Source organism: Leptonychotes weddellii, chromosome 13, assembly GCF_054177405.1.
Source record: "Leptonychotes weddellii isolate Sample4059 chromosome 13, ASM5417740v2, whole genome shotgun sequence".
Taxonomy (NCBI): domain Eukaryota; kingdom Metazoa; phylum Chordata; class Mammalia; order Carnivora; family Phocidae; genus Leptonychotes; species Leptonychotes weddellii.
In genome coordinates this window covers 72,755,338-72,776,359 of record NC_138381.1, presented here as the reverse complement: position 1 = coordinate 72,776,359, position 21,022 = coordinate 72,755,338, and the positions used below count along the sequence as shown (strand labels likewise).

The 21,022-nt window shown below is 50.1% G+C and overlaps 1 protein-coding gene across 1 annotated transcript; it reads left to right on the top strand.

The window, feature by feature from the left end:
* Positions 1–915: 915 nt before the first annotated feature.
* On the top strand, positions 916–19,257 carry OAS2 (2'-5'-oligoadenylate synthetase 2). Its single transcript, XM_006739604.3, is given in 12 exon segments — positions 916–1,232; positions 2,742–3,012; positions 5,404–5,582; positions 6,803–7,038; positions 7,526–7,667; positions 11,195–11,368; positions 13,269–13,551; positions 14,734–14,921; positions 15,968–16,206; positions 17,113–17,266; positions 17,990–18,073; positions 18,075–19,257. Coding segments are annotated over 12 exon segments (2,154 nt in total). The 5' UTR covers positions 916–1,055; the 3' UTR covers positions 18,102–19,257.
* The last annotated feature ends 1,765 nt before the right edge of the window (positions 19,258–21,022 follow it).

The following is a 21,022-nucleotide window of genomic DNA, read 5'->3' as shown; positions in this document are numbered from 1 at the left end:
GACAGCAAACCGAGACTTAATTACATTTTTGACCTATGCCTGGAACGTGACCTTTGAAGAGTCAGCCTGAGATTTCCCCATCAGCACTAGTGATGTCATCTGCTGGATAAACACTCTGCCGGCCCAGTCCCTTGGACCCAAAAAGATGTCCTGGCCTGAAACGGTCCTTTCTTTTCCTGTTAACAGCTTCTTGCTCCACCCTCCTTCCTGTAAAAACCTTCCATTGTGTAACAACTTCTGGAGCTCTTTCTACTTTCTAGGTGGGATGCTGCCCGATTTATGAAGCACTTAATGAAGCCAATTAGATCTTCAAATTTATGCCATTGAATTTTGTTTTTTGACAAGGGGAAAAGGGAAAGAGCCTCGAAAGATGACCTCAGTCCCCTGTAAAAAGATGATTTGCTTAACAACTTCTTCTTTTTTTTTTTTTGCTTAACAACTTCTTAAATAGCATTTGCCAAGTGCCCCCTCCCCGTTCTAACGTGAAGCCTATGAGCGAGGTACCATTGTTAAGCCATTTCACAGATGGGGAAGTTGAAGCACAAAGAGAGCAGGCGATCTGTTCAAGGACACTCTAGCATGGATCAAGCCGTCCTAAGGGGGCTCCAGAGTCTAAATACAAGGACACCCGGGGATGGGGCGCCTGGGTGGCTCAGTCGGTTAAGCGTCTGCCTTCGGCTCAGGTCATGATCCCGGGGTCCCGGGATCGAGCCCCGCATCGGGCTCCCTGCTCCACGGGAAGCCTGCTTCTCCCTCTCCCACTCCCCCTGCTTGTGCTCTCTCTCTCTCAAATAAATAAATTAAATCTTTAAAAAAAAAGGACGCCCAGGGAGGAGCTGACTGGCCGGCTGCCCACCCTGCAGGGGTGGGCAGAATTCCCTACGAGGAAGTCAGCTGGGAGCATTCTGTGAGTTTCGGTTTCTAGGCTCTCGCCTGGTGATTTGCAGTTTCCTGGTTCTTGAATGTGAGTTTTGGTTTCCTGGCTCCGGGTAAGGGAGTGGCTCCTTTTCCTTTCCCTTCCATTCAGTTAGCCGTCACCGCCGCCACCAGGAGCAATGGGGATCTGGGTGTCGCATCTGTACTCCGTGCAGCCCGAGAAGCTGGATGAACTGATTGAGAACTCCCTGAGGCCCTATGGAGAGTGTCAGAAGCAGATCGATGACACGGTGAACGCCATCTGTAACATCCTGCAGGAAACGGAGCAGATCCCCCACATGATAAGTGTGGTGAAAGTGAGTGGACGGCTGGGGGTCAGGGCTTCTGGGAGCCTGGAGGTTCCATGGCCACCGGAAGGAGGAGTGACGTTGTGCTGAGTGCCTTCCGGGTGACAGGCTTTGGGTGCACAAGACATCCTCTTGCCCTCGCCACCCTCGAGGGAGGTGATGGAGCATGGGTTTAGGAGCAGCTCTACCTTGACTACTGTGCACCCCGGGGCAGGTTACTTAACCTCTCTGTGCTTCAGTCTCTGAATCTGTAAGATGAGAGAGGAAGAATAATCCCAGACTGTAATGAGGCTATAATGTTCTTGGTATAGGGCCATAGTTAGTGCTCAATAAATGAGCTGTGATTCCTCACCGTCATTGTTTCTATCCTCCCCATGTCACAGAGGAGTAAACTGAGGCTGGGTGATTCAGTAAAACTACCCAAAGGTCGCTCTGTGGTTTCTCAATGGCAGGAGGGGGTGGCTCTCATCAGGTAGAAGTGTTTGGTGCTAGGGGTACAAATCCCAGGGCTGAGGCTGAAGATTCCGGGCCTCTGGGGGGAGGAAAAGGAGCTGGGAAGGTGCCAGGTGGGAGAGAGTTAGAGGTCCGCCAGCCCCGGAGCCCTCCTTCTCTGCACGCACCGTGCCTCCTGGCGGCCGCCTCATGCATGCCCAGCAGCCCTGGAAGTAAAGACACCTGGATACTTGGTATCCCTTGGCCTTGGCCCAGATGAGGAAACTGAGGCACAAGGAAGTGACTTAGCTGGAGGCAGAGCTGGACTTTAAACCCAGATGCTCTGCTTGGGAGCACACGCCCCGAACCACTAGGCCATCCCGCCTCTCGATATGGTTCACTTTTTCCTAATTAAAATAAAACATAGGAAAAGGGCACTGATCTAAGTGTACATCCCGAAAGATTTTTCACAAACAACACACATGTGTCACCTACACCCAGATGGAGAAAGGAAACCTTCCCGGCCCCAAGAGCCCCGGGACCCACCATCTAGTCCCTACCCCCAACCCTCCCCTAACCACTCTCCAGACTTCCGACAGCATAGATTCGTTTTGCCGTTTTGTTTTTTTTTTAACTTGGCGTAATTGTAGGGTGACCAACCCCATGCTGGTCTGCCCAGGACTGAGGGGTTTTCTGTGCTAAAACTGGGAATGTCCAGGAAAACCAGACAGGTTGGTGGCCAGATGTAAATGAAATCATGCACGGTGTAGCTTTGTTGTGTGGCTTCTTTGACCCCATCCTGTTTATGAAATGGATATTGTTGTGTGCGAGCGTCTGTTTACCCTTTCAACGCTGGGTAGTTCTCCAGCGTGCGAGGACACCACATTTGTCCACCCTATTGCTGATGGCCATTGCTCATATGAGAGGTGCTCCTATGGGCATCCTGATGCAGGTCTTTGGGTGGACAAATGGACGCCTGGCGACATTTGAGGCTTTGGCTTGATTTGAGAAATACTATGGCCTGCTGGGGCGTCTGGGGACCCCAAAGGGTCCAGAGTCTCACATCTACGTCTCTGTCACTGGCAGGGCGGCTCTTATGGCAGGAAAACCATGTTGAGGGGCAACTCCGATGGGACGATTGTCATCTTTGTCAGTGACCTTGAACAGTTCCAGGATCAGAAAAAAAAACAAGATAAAATCCTCAACAAGATCTGGCAGTGTCTGAAAGATTGTCAGCTCACAATGAAGCTGCCGGCCAAAATGGAGGTCCAGAGGTTCCACAGTGGGCTCACCCTCCAGCTGTCCACAAAATGGCAGAGCATCACTTTTGAGGTGCTGCCTGCCTACAACGCTCTGGGTGAGTTGCTCCTGGGTGTGTGAAGAGCACTGGTCTGGAGAGGTGTGCTGAGAGAGCAAAGCCGAAGAAAGGGGTGGCAGACAGCCATGGGGGTCCTCGAGGCTGGGAATGGGATAGACACCACTGGTATGTTCCAAAGCCAGGGACCACATACCTTCAAGAGAGGAGGTCCCTCCTGCCGGAGGCTTACTCTCTTCTCTAGAACATTTCCCCCACCTCCTAACTGACTTTGGAGAAAATGTCCTAGATTCCAGAATCTAGAGCAGAGTTTCTCAAACTATGACATGCACACAAATCACCAGGGAACCTTGATAAAATGCAGGTTCTGATTCAGGAGATTGGGGCAGGGCCACGGACTCTGTATGTCTAACCAGGGCCATGCTGCTGCTGCTGGTTCACACACCACCCTCTGGGGATTTAGACTAGAATAAATGTTGGTTAGAAGAAGAGGATGGGGCAAACATCTGGGAAAAGTTCAGCTGGGGCAGGCATTTGGAGTCTGCCTCCTGACTAGGTCAACATTAAGGCAACTGGTTGGAGGAATGGATGGTTGGTTGGATGGACGAATGGACAGACAAATGGACAGATGGATGGATGGATGGATGGGTGATAGATTGGATGGATGAATGGTTGGATGGAAGGAAGGAAGGAAGGAAGGAAGGAAGGAAGGAAGGAAGGAAGGAAGGAAGGAAGGATATGATAGATTGGACGGATGGAAGGGAGGAAGGAAAGATGGATGGGTGGATGGATGGATGGTAGATAGGAAGGAAGGATAAAGCTCAGCCTAGTGACAGCTTAGTCTCAAGCACAGGTGCATGTAATCACAAACTTAAATGTCAGAGCTGAAATTAAACCCCTCATTAAGCAAACAGGAAAACTGAAGGAAAGGAATGTCCCAGAGACACACAGCCAGTTACTGATAGAACTAGAATAAAAGCCCAGATCTTCTAAACCCAAAGCTGGGATGCCTTTAAGATGAAGATACAAACACACACACACACACACACACACACACACACACACACACCTCTGTGACTCACATTCACAGAAAGGCAACCCAGATAGAGAAAAGTGCACTGGTTTGGAAGGTGGGCAGCCCTCAGTTCCTATCCTGGTCCCACCACTTACCCACTTTTGCCAACTCTAAGATCAGACTCCAAATGGCTAGTTTACGGGGCCCTTAGGATGATAAGGACTACCTCAAACAAGGGCTGGGGTCAAGGTGAAGAGACCCCGTGTGACTCAGAATTCTTAGGAAATCCTATGTTCTCTCTTGTTCGGAGTATGGTGGCTGGAGACTGGGCCAGGGCGCCCTCTGCTGGGTTCACCCTAACATGCAAGGATGGTGTGAAAACGACAAACACGCTCTTCCTCGCATGTGGTATCCAGGCTCTGCCACCAGGTGGCGCTAGAACTGCACGTTCCCAACCGAGATCCCTCTGGGGAAGGACAGGGTAAGGATTGCTTTCTGGGAAAAGTAACCTACTGGGGAATTCTTAAATAATCTGTCGGAGTGAATGAAAGGAACAAGCTGGCTACTGGCTCCTCTTGTTTGTGTGTTTGTAAAGTGTGCTTGTAAACAGTAGAGCTCCGCTAGCAAGAGTGGAAATCCTGTGGAAATTCTGTGATCCTATTGACATTCCTCCCCTCCGTAGCATATGCTTCTTTAGCCCCACACCAGTGGTTCTCAAACTTCCGTGGGCATCCGAATCCCCTGAGAAACAGTAAAAAAAGAGAGGCCCGAGCTCTCTCCACTTGGGTGTCAGACCTCCTGCAAAGCTAATCTGGACTTGAGAGCCTCCTGGGCCCATGCTCCAGATTAGCTGTGCAGCAGGATTCCGACTGGCACCCAGTTTGAGAACCACTACCCGGCATCGCAGGGTCCAGTTCTGAGGGCAGTATGCCTGCCCGCTGGCCTCTTAACCCCAGCCTCCAGTGTCCTGCCTTCACCTTACCTGCCTCCTCAGAGTCCCTGTATCCTTGACTCTCCGAAACAGAACGTTCACCGGCTGGGCTCCGTAGCAGAATATACCGTATGCGATCTATGGACCCTATTTTCTTCCAGGTATATGCCAGCCATGCCAACCCCATTTGTTCAAGAAGCCACCTTTCCCTCCTAATTCGGAGCTCCCCCTTCCTCATTTGTAATTGTGTTTTCCATCCTTCCGTTCCTGCTGATCTTGCCTGAGGCCAGCACCATGTGGTTTTCGCAGTGGTCATTTTACTATTGTGCGAGGCTCGCCGTCCCTCACCTTTTAGGCGAACACACCGGTCCCCTTACGGATGAAGCCACCGACGTGCGCTGCTGAACCCCAGCAGACCTTCACAGCTGGCTCCCCCGGGGGCAGGCCGCCCAAACACCACAGGTTCTCCATTTCTCTTTTGCACCAGGCCTAAGCGAGAAGCCCAGCTCCCAGACCTACCGAGAGCTCAGAAGAGCCTTGGACATGACAAAAGCCCACCCCGGCGAGTTCTCCGTCTGCTTCACAGAACTCCAGCAGAGGTTTTTTCACAACCGTCCCAGAAAACTGAAGGATTTGATCCTCTTGGTAAAGCACTGGTGCCAACAGGTAATTTTCCAATTATGTGTCTAGTGCTGTCGTCCAATTCCTCTTCACCGAGATCATCCACAGCCAGGAAAGTACGACACTCTTAAGTACAGAGCTCAGTGCAATTTTTTTAAGGGTTTCATTTATTTATTTATTTAGACAGAGAGGGAGAGTGTGAAGGGGGAGGAGGCAGAGGGAGAGAGAGACTCTCAAGCAGACTCCTCGCTGAGCACAGAGCTCCATCTCAGGACCCCAAGATCATTACCTGAGCTGAAATCAAGAGTCAAGAGTCAGATGCTTAAAGGACTGAGCCACCCAGGTGCCCCCAGCTCAGTGCATTTTTATAACCTTTTTGGCAACATCCAGATCAAAATAGGGCACCTTTCCTGCATCCCAGCAGCTGCCTTAAGCCCCTTCCCGGTTAATACTCCCCCCAAACGACCGCCGTCCTATCGTCTGTCACCACCAATCAGTTCTGCTCGTTTTTGAGCTTGAAATCAATGGAATGGTACCGGACATGCTCTCTCTGCCCTCTTTTGCTCAACGTGATGTCTGAGAGATCTGTCTCTGTTGTTGCATGGAGTTGTGGTGTTTCGTCGTTCTGTAGGATTCTGTTGTCTTGGTATGCCACACCTTTATCCATTCTGCTAATGGACATTTGGGTCATGTCCAAATCGGGGCTAGTACGAATTAGGGTACTATGGATATTCCCCTACATGTCTTTTTGTGAGTTTAAGCACTCATTTCTCTTGGGTAAATATACAGGAGTGGAAGTGCTGGGTTATAAGGTATCTGAATATGTATGTATATATATAAATACATATATACGTGACATATTTATATATGTATATATGTGCACATAATAAATACATATGCAGACGATACACATTATTATTATATAATATATAAAATATATATCATTACATAAATATATATAATATATTAAATATCTGTAATAATATATATATATTTAACTTTAGGAAGTACTGCCAACAGTAGTTTTCCCAAACGGTTGTACCTAATGACACTCCCAGCAGCAACGTACGACAGTTTCAGGTGCTCCCCATCCTTGCCAATGCTTGATACTAAAATCCATCGGATTTTAGGCATGGCATCCTTTTAGTCACTGGTTGGGGGTGGTGACTTCCTATAGACTGCTGATTCCTTGATTTCAGTTCCCTGGCATGGGGGTGGGGGGGCTGGGTCCCCAGATTAGTCACTACCCCTTTCTTCTCCCACAGTGCCAGGAAAAGCTGAAAGATTTATCCCATCAGCCCGTGTATGCTCTGGAGCTGCTTACAGTCTATGCCTGGGAACAAGGGTGCAGAGCAGAAAACTTTGACATGGCAGAAGGCATCAGAACTGTCCTGGGGCTAATCAGACAGCAGGAGCAGCTGTGTGTCTATTGGGTAGTCAACTACAACTTTGAGAACGAGACAGTCCGGAACATTCTGCTGAGCCAGCTCCGGTCATCGAGGTACCAAGCTTCCCTCCACCCTCTCTCTTTACCTGTTCACCTGCAAGCCAGGCTGTGCCCCTTAGCACGAGGGCTCAGCCCTGTCCCTCCCAGCCAAGGATGCACCAAAAGAACACCAGCCTCGGTGGGGGGGGGGGGAGGGAGGCAGAGCGGGGTCTGCCTGAAATAGGGGAACCTGACCAATGCTTTTCACATTCCAGACCGTCGTCATATTTTGTCGCCCAAACAAACACTTGAGAGGTGCTTCCCTTTATAGAAGGAAGGGGCTAACTATTTTATTATGTTATTAACGGAACATCTTTGTGAAACAGAGAGGCCAGGAGCAGAGGGTCTAGCCATCTCAGACAAAGCGCCTGAGCAACTGAGAGGAAGCGTGGGTGCTGGAGTCCGGGTTACCAGACGCCCTGTGCAGTCCTCCTTCCCCAACGTGGATTTCTTCTTCCACATGCAGCCCAACTGATTTCTTTTAATCTAATGGAATTCATAGGCCAGTAATCTTGGATCCAGCTGACCCAACCAATAATGTGAGCAAAGATAGGGCGTGTTGGCAACTGCTAAAGCAAGAAGCTCAGAGCTGGTTGTCTTCTCTCAGCCAGAATGAGTCACCTGGACCATCGTGGAACGTTCTGGTGAGAGAGCTTTGCAAATACAGCTCATGTCACGCTGCAGGGAGGGCGTCCTGACACCCAGACCCGGTCTCAGCCAAGAGCACCATGTGTGGAGTTTCTAGGTCTGTGGCGACAGAGTGTCATACGCTGGGGGCTTACAGCAACAGAAAGTATTCTCTCACAGATCTGGAGGCTAGAAGTCCAAGGTCAAGGTGTGGGCTGGGATGGGCTCCCTCTGAAGGCTCCAGGGGAGGATCCTTCCTTGCTTCTGATGGTTGCTGGTGTGCTCCTTGGCGTGTGGCCACGTCCCTCCCACCTCTGCCTCTGTTGTCACATGGCCTTCTGTGGTGTGTCTTCACAATGTCTCCCCTCCTTGCGTGTCTGTCTCCGTGTCTCCCTCCTCTTCTTATAAGGATGCCAGGCCTGTTGGATTAGCACTTACCCCAATGGTCTCATCTTCACTTGATTACCTCATACAAAGGTCCCATGTCCAAATAAGGTCACATTCACAGGTACCGGAGGTTGGGACTTCAACATATCCTTTAGGGGGACACGGTTCAATCCATAACACACCGTTAGGGGCCACCCTTTTCTGTTAAAATGATGGTAAAGAGCAAAACTGAACAAAGAGAGAAGGGCACCTGCAGATTAGAGATTTCAGTTAATTGCTGTAGGAGAGACAGCAGGTGGAGAGGTGGGGACGGACCACACGGAGCAGAGTCCCAGGCGAGTGCACGGCAGCTGCCCTGTCCCCAAACTGGAGTGCAGATCAAGGGGCTGGCTGTGGGGCAGATACGCCGGCTTCCCCTCCCAGCCCCCAAAGGAGAAGCCAACCTACCCCCACAGAATGCCCCTGCGCTCTCGGAGCTTATTGGAGAAGGACGATTCAACAAGAACATTATCAGTCTAGGCCACTGAATCCTTTCCATTTTCTGGGGGTCATGGGATGGCAGGGGGACAAATGTGTCATTTGAGGCCACATAGGTCAACCAAATTCCACATTGCACAGACACGGGACTAGTTTACATCCGAAGTATGCTAAGGGTGGATCTATGTTCCATTTGGCACAGAAAGTTGAGGGTCAACTGAGCAAAGACGGGATATAAGTGAGCTTCCCAAATGCCTGGGGCCCTGGACGGGAAGGACCCTGTGGGCGGGGAGCTCCCTGCCTGGATCCAGAAGGAACATGGTGCGCCCACTCTTTGTCCCGACTTTCACTGGACTCTGGTCTCTGCTCCCTGACCTCAATTTTCCTGGCTTCCTAAAACAGCCTTTTAAAAAATATGCCCCCCCCCAACTTTATTCTGAAAACTTTCAAACGTAGAGAAAAGTTGTAAAAATGGTTCAGTGAACCGCTGCATCGACCTAGACACCCAAATGTGTAACCTTTGACCTCTTTAGCTGTGTTCCGGTCTGTGTGTATGCACACATACTCATCATCATCATCATCAGTGTTGTGAGTTTTGTTTATACTGAGCTATTGGAGTTGGCTGCCAGATAAGGACATTCTCTTAGCTAACCACACGCAATGATCGAATTCCAGAGATTAAGATGAATACGTTATTACCGTCCAGCAACAGTCCATTTCCAGATCTTGCCAATTATCCAAAGGATGTTTTTGATAGCCAGTTTTTCCCAGCCCAGTAGCCATGCTGTGTTTAGTTCTCATGCTGCCCCTAAGCCATCTTTTGATCCCTGCTTTTGCTCCCTTTTCTACCCAATCAACCTCTGTTTCCAGAACTAGGAGGCCTTCCCTCTCATGAGAGCTGTTGGAGGCGACTCAGGCCCGTGACCTGCTGCATCAGGGCGTCTGGGCACTGGAGGGCACACGCACACAGGCCCACGCATGCATACACACGCACGCGGGCCCCCCACGATACTCAGCCCCGTGGGAAGGGCAGTACTGGCAATGAATTTGCCTTCCAGCACCCGGTGAGGTCCACTGTGAACATCTGGAGGCAACCAAGGTTGACCTTCAACTTTTAAGGTGACCAGCCCACCCCCGTCCCCAAGGAGAGCTAGCCCGTCTTGTGTGTGCTCTCCAGCAAAGGGTTGGTACCTATACGGAGCAGTGTGTTTGCTTCCTCTTACCGCTGGAAGGAGGGAAGGAAAGGAGGGAGGAAGGAAGGAAGAGAGGAAGGAAGGAAGGGGAAAGAAAGAAAGGAAAGGAAGGAGGAGGAAAGAAAACCACAAATTTCAAGGCTGAAAAGAACACAAATTTAATTTAATTAAGCTTCTAGCCTTCAATCTCTCTATATAACTGATGCTCCTGCCTCCCTCTTATAAGGACCCTTGTGATGACATTGGGTACACCCGGATAATCCAGGATAATTCCTCCATCTCAAGATCCTTAGCTTAACCACATCTGGAAAGTTCCACGTTCCATATAAGGAAACATATGCACAGGTTCCGGAGATTAAGAGGCGGACATGTGGGGAGATGGGGGCGTCACCTCCCCTCCACCTCCGCCGACTGGGACCTCTAGGGTAGACTGACTGAGCAGGTGGGGCAGGGAGCGGAGGGGCCTCCCGTGGGACGTCATGACCCATGAGACATGGAGTAGACCCCACAGTCTGAGCTTTTCGACTGAAGAGGAAAGAATTACACTTCTGTGCAGACCCCATTTAGAGATCAGAATATGATTTCTTTCCGGAAGTGAGCACAGATGCAAGGAAGTAGCACGTCCCACCCTCCACAACCCCTTTTGGAGCAGAGAAGTGTCCCTTCAGACTGAACCCACAGCCCCTCCGATCCCAGGCTGGCTCTCTCCTCAGCACCCTGAGAACAGTATAGAGGGTTGAATAGTGTCCCCCAAAACTCACGTCCACCTGGATCCTCAGAATGGGGACTTCTTTAGAAGTAGGGTCTTTGCAGGCATCATTAGTTGGATGAGGTCATTCAGGATTAGCATGGCCTCTGACTCCAGTGACTGGTGTCCTTATAAGAAGGCACACGGAGACCCAGGCACATCAGTGGCCAGAGTGGTATGTCCCCAAGTCAGTGAAGGCTAGGAGTTGCTGGAGCCTCCAGAAGCTGGAAGGGGCAAGAAAGGCTCCTGCCATAGAGCCTTCAGAGGGTGCCCAGCTCTGCTGACACATTGAGCACAGACTTTAGTCTCTGGAACAGTGAGAGAATACATTTCTGTCTGCTGGAAGCCCCCCAGGGGTACGTTGCTAGGGCAGCCCTGGGAAGCCAATCCCCATGGACACATGTGTGCAACAGAAGCTGATAAAGCCTGAAAAGGCTCGCGGGTGATCATTTCTCCAGATATCCGCAGTCCCTGCAGGCAATGGGAGACTGGGGGCGGGCACAAAGGTTTTAGGGTTCCCAGCCACAGAAAGCAATGCCACGCCCAGAACAGCTTCGAGTCCCGGAAAGGGTCAGACCTCTCCGGGGTAGGAAGGAACAACTCACAGTTTTTGTTTCTGGGTCAGGGGAGCGGGGCGGTGGGGGGGAGCGGGGCGGGGGTCTTGGGCAGCACCCTGAACTCTCCCGAATGTTCTCGCGGCGTGTGGATGCAAGCGCTGAGTGCTTGTCTACCTTCCCAGCCAGCACCGCTGTTCACCACCCCGGGCCATCTTCTAGACAAGTTTATCAAGGACTTTCTCCAGCCCGACAAACATTTCCTAGACCAGATCGCGGTAGCTGTTGACATCATCTGTAAATTCCTTCAAAAAAATTGCTTTCGCGATTCAGCGACAAAGGTTCAAAAGACTGTGAAGGTGAGTGCTGGCCTTTCTCCTCCGCAGTTCCCAGAGCCCTGCAGTGCCCGCCAGTGGACGGAGGGCAAGGGGGGCGGGAGGGAAGTGGGGGGAGATGGGCACCCAGGACCCCGGCTCTCATCGGGGTTGCCCGCACACTGCTTCCGTCCTTAACAGCATAGCTTTGGCTCTGTATGAGCTTCCGGGGGCTGCTGTGGCCCTTAGCGGCCTTGACCTGGGAACTCCACCCCCCTATCTCTGCCTGTGTCTCCCCATCACCTCTCCTCTGCAGGTCTCCTTCTTTCTCTTGTCTCCTAAGGACACCTGCCATTGGATTTAGGGTCCACAGACCCCTCACTCAATGACATCTACACAAAGACCCTTTTTCCAAGTCAGGTCACATTCTCACATTCCCAGCAGACATATCTATTGGGGGGACTACCATTCAAACCACTGCAGCTTCCAAGCTCGGTGTGTACTGAACCAAAAAGTGACCTCTTTCTTGTTTTAATGACCACAGCCCGATAAGTCCCATCAACTGAGCTAGAGATTCGGCAGATTGGGTCATTCTTGTCCATGGCTCAAGGCCATGGGCTAACCCCCTTCCCTCCGTCTGTTGGTCAGCGACCACATAACCAGGTGCCCGTGGTCCGGAGGAGGGAGCAGGGAAGGGCCCATATGGCGCCAGCAGACCTGGGTGCCTGCTGCCCTGTCATAGACCCGGGGAGCAGTACCAGTAGAGTAAAATGTCTCACTGAGGGTCATTGGAGTGAGTTCATGGTCACAGGCTGAGTTCATGGTCAATGTTAGGATTGTCAAAGCTTGTTTTTCTCCCTTCCTTCCTGAGACCCCCCATTAACCCGACAGTAAAAAAATAAGAAAAGGTATGGTGGCATATCACAGAAGAAAATAGGAAGAGAACCGCCAGCGCATAGGACATTGCTTTCTGTCTTTCTGAAGTTGGAAAGGGTTGTCTGCTGGGTGACAGGGGAGGCGTCCCCTGAATGTGAGGAGGGGGCATGGAGCGGCCTGTGAAGGCCAACACTCACAGACCAGCCGCATGAACGAAGCAGATTTGAGCACCTGTTTACAGGGGACAGAACACCCTCCCCTTGCCCCTAACCCGCTGCCAGGCATTTACTACCCATGGGTAAAACAAACGTATTCTCTATAAAAATCGAGTGAGCTTTTTGGGGGCACCCGGGGCAGCAAGTATGAGGGTTGGTGCCCAGAACAAAGCCCCCAGCATGGTGCCCTGGGACCGTTCTCTGTGGGGAAGCTGGCTTCTCCCCCACCTGCCCTCGAAGCAGTCTGTCCGCTAAGGAGCCGTGCCTAATAGAGTTGTTAGAGCAGAAAGGGAAGAAGGAAGAGGAGGAGGAAGGGAGGAAGAGAGAGGCGGTGGGGGGAGAAGTGGAGAAGCCTGTGTGGCAGGGACATACATAGCCCACACTTACTACCCGACCCCCTGCAGAAAGTTTGCAGAGCCCTGTACCTAAATCATGAATATTCATCCCACCATCCCCAGCTTGTAAGAGGAAACAGATGACTCAGGGGACAGATGAGGACCTTTCAACGCAATGATTCCATCCAGTTTGATTTCTCTCAGATCACAGGAATTCACACAAAGCTAAATGCTCTTTGGGAGAAATCTTGAGGGAGTTGACATGAGAAGTGGGTAACTGGTAACGAGCCATCAGTTGTTTGTGTGTTAATAAGCACATCAAAGGGCATGAGAAAACCTTTCAAACCAAACTATTTGTTTGAAAAATTGAACGCTCTGCTTTGGACTCAGCCCTAACTGGACCCTAACCTGGAACCCTAACCTTGGCAACCTCATTAATGAGCCCACTGGTGCCAGCCCGTGGGGGCTCGGGGCTCGGGATCTAGAAAATGCTGTATCTCCGCTTGCTCTCTTCACTAGGGAGGGTCGACGGGCAAAGGCACAGCTCTGAAGACTGGGTCCGATGCTGACCTCATTGTGTTCCCAGACTCGCTTAAAAGCTACGCCTCCCAAAAAACCGAGAGATGCTGTATCGTCAAGGAAATCCATAAACAGCTAGAAGCCTGTCAGCAGGAGAAAGAGTTGGCAGTGAAGTTTGAGATTTCAAAATGGAAGGCTCCCAGGGTGCTGAGCTTCTCTCTGAAATCCAAAGTGCTCAACGAAAGTGTGAACTTTGATGTGCTGCCTGCATTTAATGCGCTAGGTGAGACCCCCCCCCCCTCCCCCGCAGACCTTCACTTCTAGAGGAGGAAGCCGGGTTCTGGGGCGATGGGGCGATGGGGCAAGGTGGGTGGAGGGAAAGCCATGTGACCTAGTAATGGCTTATGGTCTAGTGACCCCAGCAGGTAGCATGAATAATGGCAGCAATGCCTTACACCCGTGGACGTGTTCATTCTCCTTTCTCACTTAAGGATCCCGAGGATGGCCAGGACCATATTCCCTATCTTCTTATATTCCTGCAGTATCACTCACAATACCTATCAAAGAATGGGGTCCACAGGAGTTCTGTACGCATTTATAGATAAAATGCCACAAGTGTTAGTGAAGGAAATGAAAGAACAGACTGGGGAGAATTCTGAGGCAAAGACAGGAAATCTGGGTGTCTGCAATCTGCTTTGGAAATTCGGTTCATGAATGACAGATACATAATGTTATGTTAAAAGAAACCAAGACTATTTCAGGCATTTTTCAAATCAGAATCAAGAAGACTCTGATACCTTCCCTCTGAATGGTTCTTAGTGTCTCTAGAGACGAAATAACAGTATAAACTGGAGGTCAGCTAATTTTTTTTTTTTTTAAAGACAAGGGAGCAAGTATTTTCAGGTTTGAGGACCATACAGTTTCTGTCACAACTACTCGACTCTGCCATTGTAACCTGAAAGCAGCCATAGACAATACATTAACAAAGGAGCATGGCAGTGTTCCAATAAAACTTTATTTACAAACACAAGAAGTGGGCCAGATTTGGCCTACCATCCATAGTTAGCAAACTCTCGATCAGTGCTATCTAAAAGGTCTTTCTGTGATAATAGGAATGTTCTATATCTAATGAGAGCTTGAAATGTGGCTAGTGGGACTGAGGAACTAAATTTTTAATTTTATTTCCTTTTAGTTAATTTGAACGCAGATAACCACGTTGTTTGGTGGCTACCGTATCGGACTGTGCAAATCTAGATAATACTTTAATAAGAGCACGCTTACTCATATAGCCCATATAGTATTTTTAAATATCTCATTACTCCCCGTATCTTAGACATCGATCATTCAAATATACCAATAGAATTCCAAGTCATTTCCCAGAATTAAATTAGATTGGTCAAAAATGTTGGAAAACGGTTACTTTGATGCACAGTAAAGCATAAACTAAATATCTCCCCCATGCTAGGTCAACTGAATCCTGGCTCCCCACCCAGCCCCAAGGTCTACACTGAGCTCATCAATCTGTACAAGTCCTCAGACGCCGAGGGGGGAGAATTTTCCACCTGTTTCACAGAACTGCAGTGTAACTTCGTTGTCTCCCGGCCCACCAAACTGAAGGATTTAATTCGTCTAGTGAAACACTGGTACAAACAGGTATGACAGTGCTCATTCCAGCTGTCTGGAATTGTTTTTATCGTGCTCTGGGACCATGGAACCGGTTCCCATCAAGTGTGCCGTGTGCCCACACTCTGCCGTGCTGGGGCCTGAGCCACTTTCGGGACTCTGTCCACTAATCTGGCATATCTCTGTGGAGTCCCCGTCACCAAACCCGTGAAGTTGGGGTGAGCTGTAGAGCACCCCCTCCCATCAAAGCTGCTTATTTTGCCTTTGCTCTGACCCCCAGAGAATTCAGCAGGAATCCAAGTTATTCTGCCTACCAAGGGCAGGTGAAACTGGGAATGTACATGCCTACAGGTCACCAGCACGGCTTACCCCCCACCCCAGCTCAGTGCCCATGCTTAGCACACACAGATGCCATCCTTGGAAGACAGGTTGCAGCTACAGGCGGGACCAGGGGCTGCATTTTCTGTAACGCTTAGCCTCCCTTTGCTTCCGTCACTGTCTCGCACTCAGGGGACCTTCTGAGTATCTCCGTGCAGCAGACATCCAGCACAGCATCAGCTCTTTCCTGGGATGTCTCCTTCTTGTGTACAGCTCCCTGAGCTCTGTGGTTTCCAACCCAGAAACTCAGAGAAATGGCCATACCTCCAGCCCCAGGGTGCTCAGAGGGCTCAGGGCTACCGTGTGACCTTGAGCGAGTCACTTCCCCTCCTCAAGCCTCATGTCCTCATCAGAAACGCCGATCTATGCCTGCTTGGTGGGGTTGTCGGAGGATTAGGAATGACCCGTAAAATGTCTGGCCCCTCAGTCAGCACACAGTGGGTGTTTTGTAAGCGGTCGCTGTAGTATAACTCTAGGGAGTCCTATATGGCCGTAGCCCAACCCAGAAATCTGCACGCTGCTAAGGAAGCACCTGCTCAGACCTCCAGCAGCCCAGTCCCATCAGCACTGTGTCTCGTGCCTCAGTTGCCCCGCTGTGGCCCCAGCGGCCATTAATGTGTGGTCTCTGCTGTACTCTTTGAGCTCACTGCACCTCCCTGCCTTCACCAGTACTGTCTGACGTTCCCCTCTTCCCTCAGTGTGAAAGGAAACTGAAGCGAAAGGGGTCTCTGCCCCCAAAGTACGCCTTGGAGCTGCTCACCATCTATTCCTGGGAGCAGGGGAGTGGAGCAGAGAATTTCGACACCGCAGAAGGTTTCCATACGGTCCTGGAGTTGATCACAAAATATCAGCAGCTTTGTGTCTTCTGGACGGTCAATTACAACTTTGAGGATGAGACTGTGAGGAACTTCCTACTGACCCAGATCCAGAGAACCAGGTGCCCGAAATCCTGCCACCCCCTTTTCTTAACCTGATTCCCTCCAATGCTATTCCAGCGACCTGGATTCTCCTCCCTGGGGTCGTGATTCATTATTCCCCACGAGAAACTGAGGACGGCGGTGGGTGGGGGTGGAAAGGTGCCAACCAGCAGAACCTCCCATAGTCTCCGGGGAGGAAATCCGGGGGGGGGGCAGGAGAGAATGTCATCCAGGAGGAATAGAGAAAGAAGGACCAAGATACAGGTCCCTGGGTTGCTTCCATCTTCGTAGGTTGGAAGGAAAAGTGTGAATTCGTTATCAGGTCTTAGAGGTGTGGAAGTCGGAAGTGTGTCCCTGAGAAATAACACCATCATTCCTTCATGGCCGATTCGTCCTACAGGAGAATTAGATTTATTAGATCAGATTTTATCCACCCTTTCAGACCCACATCCCGCAAAACCGCTATCCTTCACGAATAGCAGGGAATTTTAGCGTGTCCATTCAGTGCTCCCGGCAGAACAGAAGAACAAGGGAAACAAAAGAAAAGGAAATAGAGGAAAGGAAAAAGCTTTGAGAAAGAATAGAGGAGAAGAAAGAGAGAACAAGATACCATGGGTTGGCTGGCTACCATGGGCGTGGCCGACGTGACATTACAGCTGATTAAATTATGCAGCATATTTCAGTCGACCTAACAGGAGAGAGATGTTTATCTTATGCCGTCCTGTGTATAATAATGAGCAGCTTTCAAAATATTATTGGCAAATGTAATTGAATTCTAGGAAATCACTTTGCACTCTATCAGTACGTTTGAATTACCGGCACCTAAAACACAGGACATGTTGTTTTGGCGCTAAGAGTGGAATGGGGCCCCTGATTCTGAGGCCACTGGTTTTAAAAAGCATGTAATGCTTCTGACTCTCCTTTAGGCCCGTGATCTTGGACCCAGCTGACCCCACTGGTGACGTGGGTGGAGGGGACAAATGGTGTTGGCATCTCCTAGCAAAAGAAGCTACTGAATGGTTGTCCTCTTTCTGCTTCAAAGATGGGACTGGATATCCTGTACGATCGTGGAAAGTGCCAGTAAGAATAATCTAAAGGAAGTGTCCTCTGGAGATGCCCCTGTGACATGCTTACATCAAAGAGCTTCTCCCGCTGTAGCAGCTTGGAATTCATTCCGCCACAAATAACAGATAGCCCAACTCAGGAGCTGAGAACAAAACAAAACAAAACAGGCATGGGTTTTCTTGTTTTGTTTTGTTTTTTGTTGTTTCCTTCCCATTACAAGCAATCCTAAGGCAGGTGACCCAGGACTCACGCAACAGCTCTATGAGCGGGTTTTCTCCACTGGGGGAACTGTTGGCATATAGGTTGTCTCATTTTTGGGCTGGGGGTTGTCCCGGGCAGCGTCGGGTGCTGAGCGGCATCCCTGGTCCCACCACTGTGGCCACAAGAAATGTCTGCAGACATTACCAAATGTCCCCTGAGGCATCACCAGCCCTTTCTGGCTGCACCTTCTTTAGTTGTCCCAGTTGGGACCATTAAAAATGTCTCGAAACATGTCCTCATGTCCTGTCGGGAGCAAAATCGCCCCCGGGTGAGAACCCAGCTTCAGAAGAACCGCCCAACCCTAGAGTTTGCTTTAGTTCCCCAGATCTGCACTGTAACCAGTCCCCAAAAGTTGTCCCTGGTAATACGAACCCTCTCAGACACGCTTCCTTCTTCTTTTTCTCTGACTCTTTTAACCAGTGGTTTTAACTGCTTAGGATACGTCTTATTCTGGCACATCTATTTCTTTCTCTCCAGACAGTGCAGACACCGGGCAGTTGTGGTATGGGGATGCATCCTATTGTCAATGAGATGTTCTCATTCAGAAGTCATAGGACCCTGGAATGGTAACGCTAGAAGAGACTTCTAGAAGTCATCTGGCAGCTGCTTTTTAAAGATTCAGTTCGCTGTCACCACCAGATCTGCTCTCCTCTACTCCTCCTCTCGCTTCTTTGACTCCTCTTGAAATCAAGAACGCCAAGTCCATAGCATCAGCCTGCTGAACTCTCGCTCGGCAAGTGACCCGCCTTACCAGACTCATCCGCTCTCATCCAGCTTCACCGGCGCCATCGTTCTGTCAACCATTGTGTGTTTTCCCATTAGCTCCTTCCTTTTCCTTCAAGCCTTAGCAGAGGGATCTCTCCGTAGTCCCAAAGGGAAGCCCTCTACCTGCCCCTGGGTTCCTATAATTCCATGATCTGGCTCTCACACTCCTCCGCCTGGCTCCTGTCTCTTTTCCTCCGCACACAAAACCCAGTCTGCACCTGCTGAGTTGAAGGTCTCCCCTGCGTCTTCTTAGCCTTTTAAACTCTCCAAAGGCTTGCATTATAATTGCTGCCTCACATACATAATAGCCTACTGTCTTTTCCTCCTGAGCCTACCTTCCCCCCCCTCCCCCCATGATGAGTGTCTTCTTGCCAAATCTCAAGGCTTTACGCTGTGGCTTTAGCTTCAGAGATACTTGAAAGATACTTTGTTACCACTGCATACACCACAACACCCGCTGTCATAGAACAAAGAGTATATCTAGTCTTTGTCCCCAGCTCCTGGCGCAGAGCTTCAGAAGCCCTTGGAATTTCCCTGATAGGAGAGTCTTTTGCATTCCCGAGGAGCCTCTTCCAACCATCCCTGAGTTTATGCTGACGAGGTTTGGGCCCTTTGGTAAGAGTTCCAAAGGAGGGATTGGCCATGCCGTCGATGCCAGGCATGTGATGAGAGGGTTGAAACTTTCAGCCCCATCCCCCCAACCTCCCAAGAGCAGAGGAGGCTGCAGATTGAGTTCAAGCCCATGGCCAGTGATTTAATTAATCGTGCCTTTGTAATGAAACCCCAATAAAGACTCTGGACAGCAAGGCTTGGAAAGTTTCCTGGTTGGTGAAGAGAGCAGTGTGTTGTGAAGATGGCGCATCCAAACTCCATGGGGAAGGGGCTTCTGCACTCCAGACTCTTCCAGCCCACCCCTCCTGTGTATCTCTTCGTCTGCCTGTTCATTTACATCCTTTATAATAAGATGGTGATTGTAAGTATGGCATTGTTCTGCGAGTCATTCCAGCAGGTTATTGAAACTAAAGTGGGGCCATGGAAACCCCTGAATTTGTAGCCAAGTCGGGGTGGGGGTCCAAGCAGTCTGAGGACCCCACTCGCAGCTAGCTAGCATCTGAGGGGGAGGCAGCCTTGCTGGGACCTTGCCATTTGACTGTGAGGCCTGCATGGGCTCCAGGTAACGTCAGAGTGGGGTTGACCCGTTGGACTCCCAGCTGGTGTCGTGCCAGTGAGCTGGTGTTGCTGGAATGCACCACCGCTCTTGTCCAGAACAAGGGCAAAAGAAAGAGCCCTTGAAGAAAGAATGACCACTCTGCATTCACATGGACTCAGTCTACAACTGGATCCCAGACCCTTCTAGATGCCCCAACTCGCACTAGAGACATGGACAGGAGACCGTAAGACCATAAGACACTGCTCCATCCTCACAGGGTTAATGACAGACCTAGACGTACGTCACCTGAACCCCTTAAATAAAAATGAACAACCGTGTACAGCCACATGGTCAGTGGTACGGATGTAGTAGATTAAGACCTGCAACAATAAATACAGTAAGCGACTCAGATTGTCCCAAAGGAAGGAAGGAACCATCCTGGTTCTTTCCTGCCAATGTCTTCTCAGCATTCGGCAGACATTTAAGTTCATTAAGGGCAAAGATAAGAGAGCATCCGCAGTGATCAAGGAACATGCCACTCACTGGTCATCATTGGAAGGAACGAGAACACCAATGCTTTTTTCAGAAAATCGCCAAGCCCCGGCAATGAATGGGATATAACTAAGCCCAGCCTTTCTTGTACAAACTATTTCAGGATAAACATACAGCTATAACTAATAAGGAAAAAACATCTTTTTTACAAAAGAATTCTACTTAATATTTGTTGAAAGGGTGAAAATTAGAAACGTCGCCATTTTGCAACCTTGGCTGAAATGAATGAGGCAGAGACTACGGATGGATGGGACCAGTACGAGAGGCGGGGAGGGGGAGCTGTGTGACAGAAGGGGGCAGACCATCGCCTCCCAAACCCGTGGTCTGATCAGAGCATCAGGAGGAGGACATGGTGTGCCTGCTTGTGGGAGGCAGTATGGAGCACCATCCCTTAGGTGTCTTTGCCAAGTCAAAAAAAAAAAAAAAAAGACCATAAGAATAAAAGGAACTGAGTTAGCAAATCCCAGAGAAAATGTGGAGGCCAGACCCATTTCCCAGGGGAGAACATCAGAGTGAACAGCAAGGAGAGGAAATGTGTGTGAAAGGGAAATGAGCCAAGAATGTAGCAACAGTCCTGTTAGGCAGAGCTAAAGGTCAAGATCCCAGGCCCATCGTCCACTCTCAGTTACCCTGGCAACAAGGCCCCCACCTACCCCAAAGGAAGTAAGCAATGATTAGAAGCAGGGCTGCACATGGCAAGTGGCCAGTGGCCCAGGAAGAGTTTGGGAAGAGTTTGAGCGGCAGACCATAAATGAGGCCACCAATGGGGAGAATTTGCGGATAAAAGGATTATCTGGAGCCTGTCTGCTGGAGGGGTTCAGCTGCTCTGAACTGAGGCTTCTCCAGCTAAGTTTGGTCAAGTCAGAGCAGGTAAAAATGGTACCACTCTGGTTCTGTTTCTTGACATCAGTGCCTGGGACGAATCTCACACAAGGAAAAGATGAAGAAAACTCACTCTCTGTCTTTCCTGGGGCTGCCCAGAGTGGGGTGTAGACCTGGGAGAGCTAGCCTGGGGCTGCCCAGAATAGGGTAGAGACCTGGAG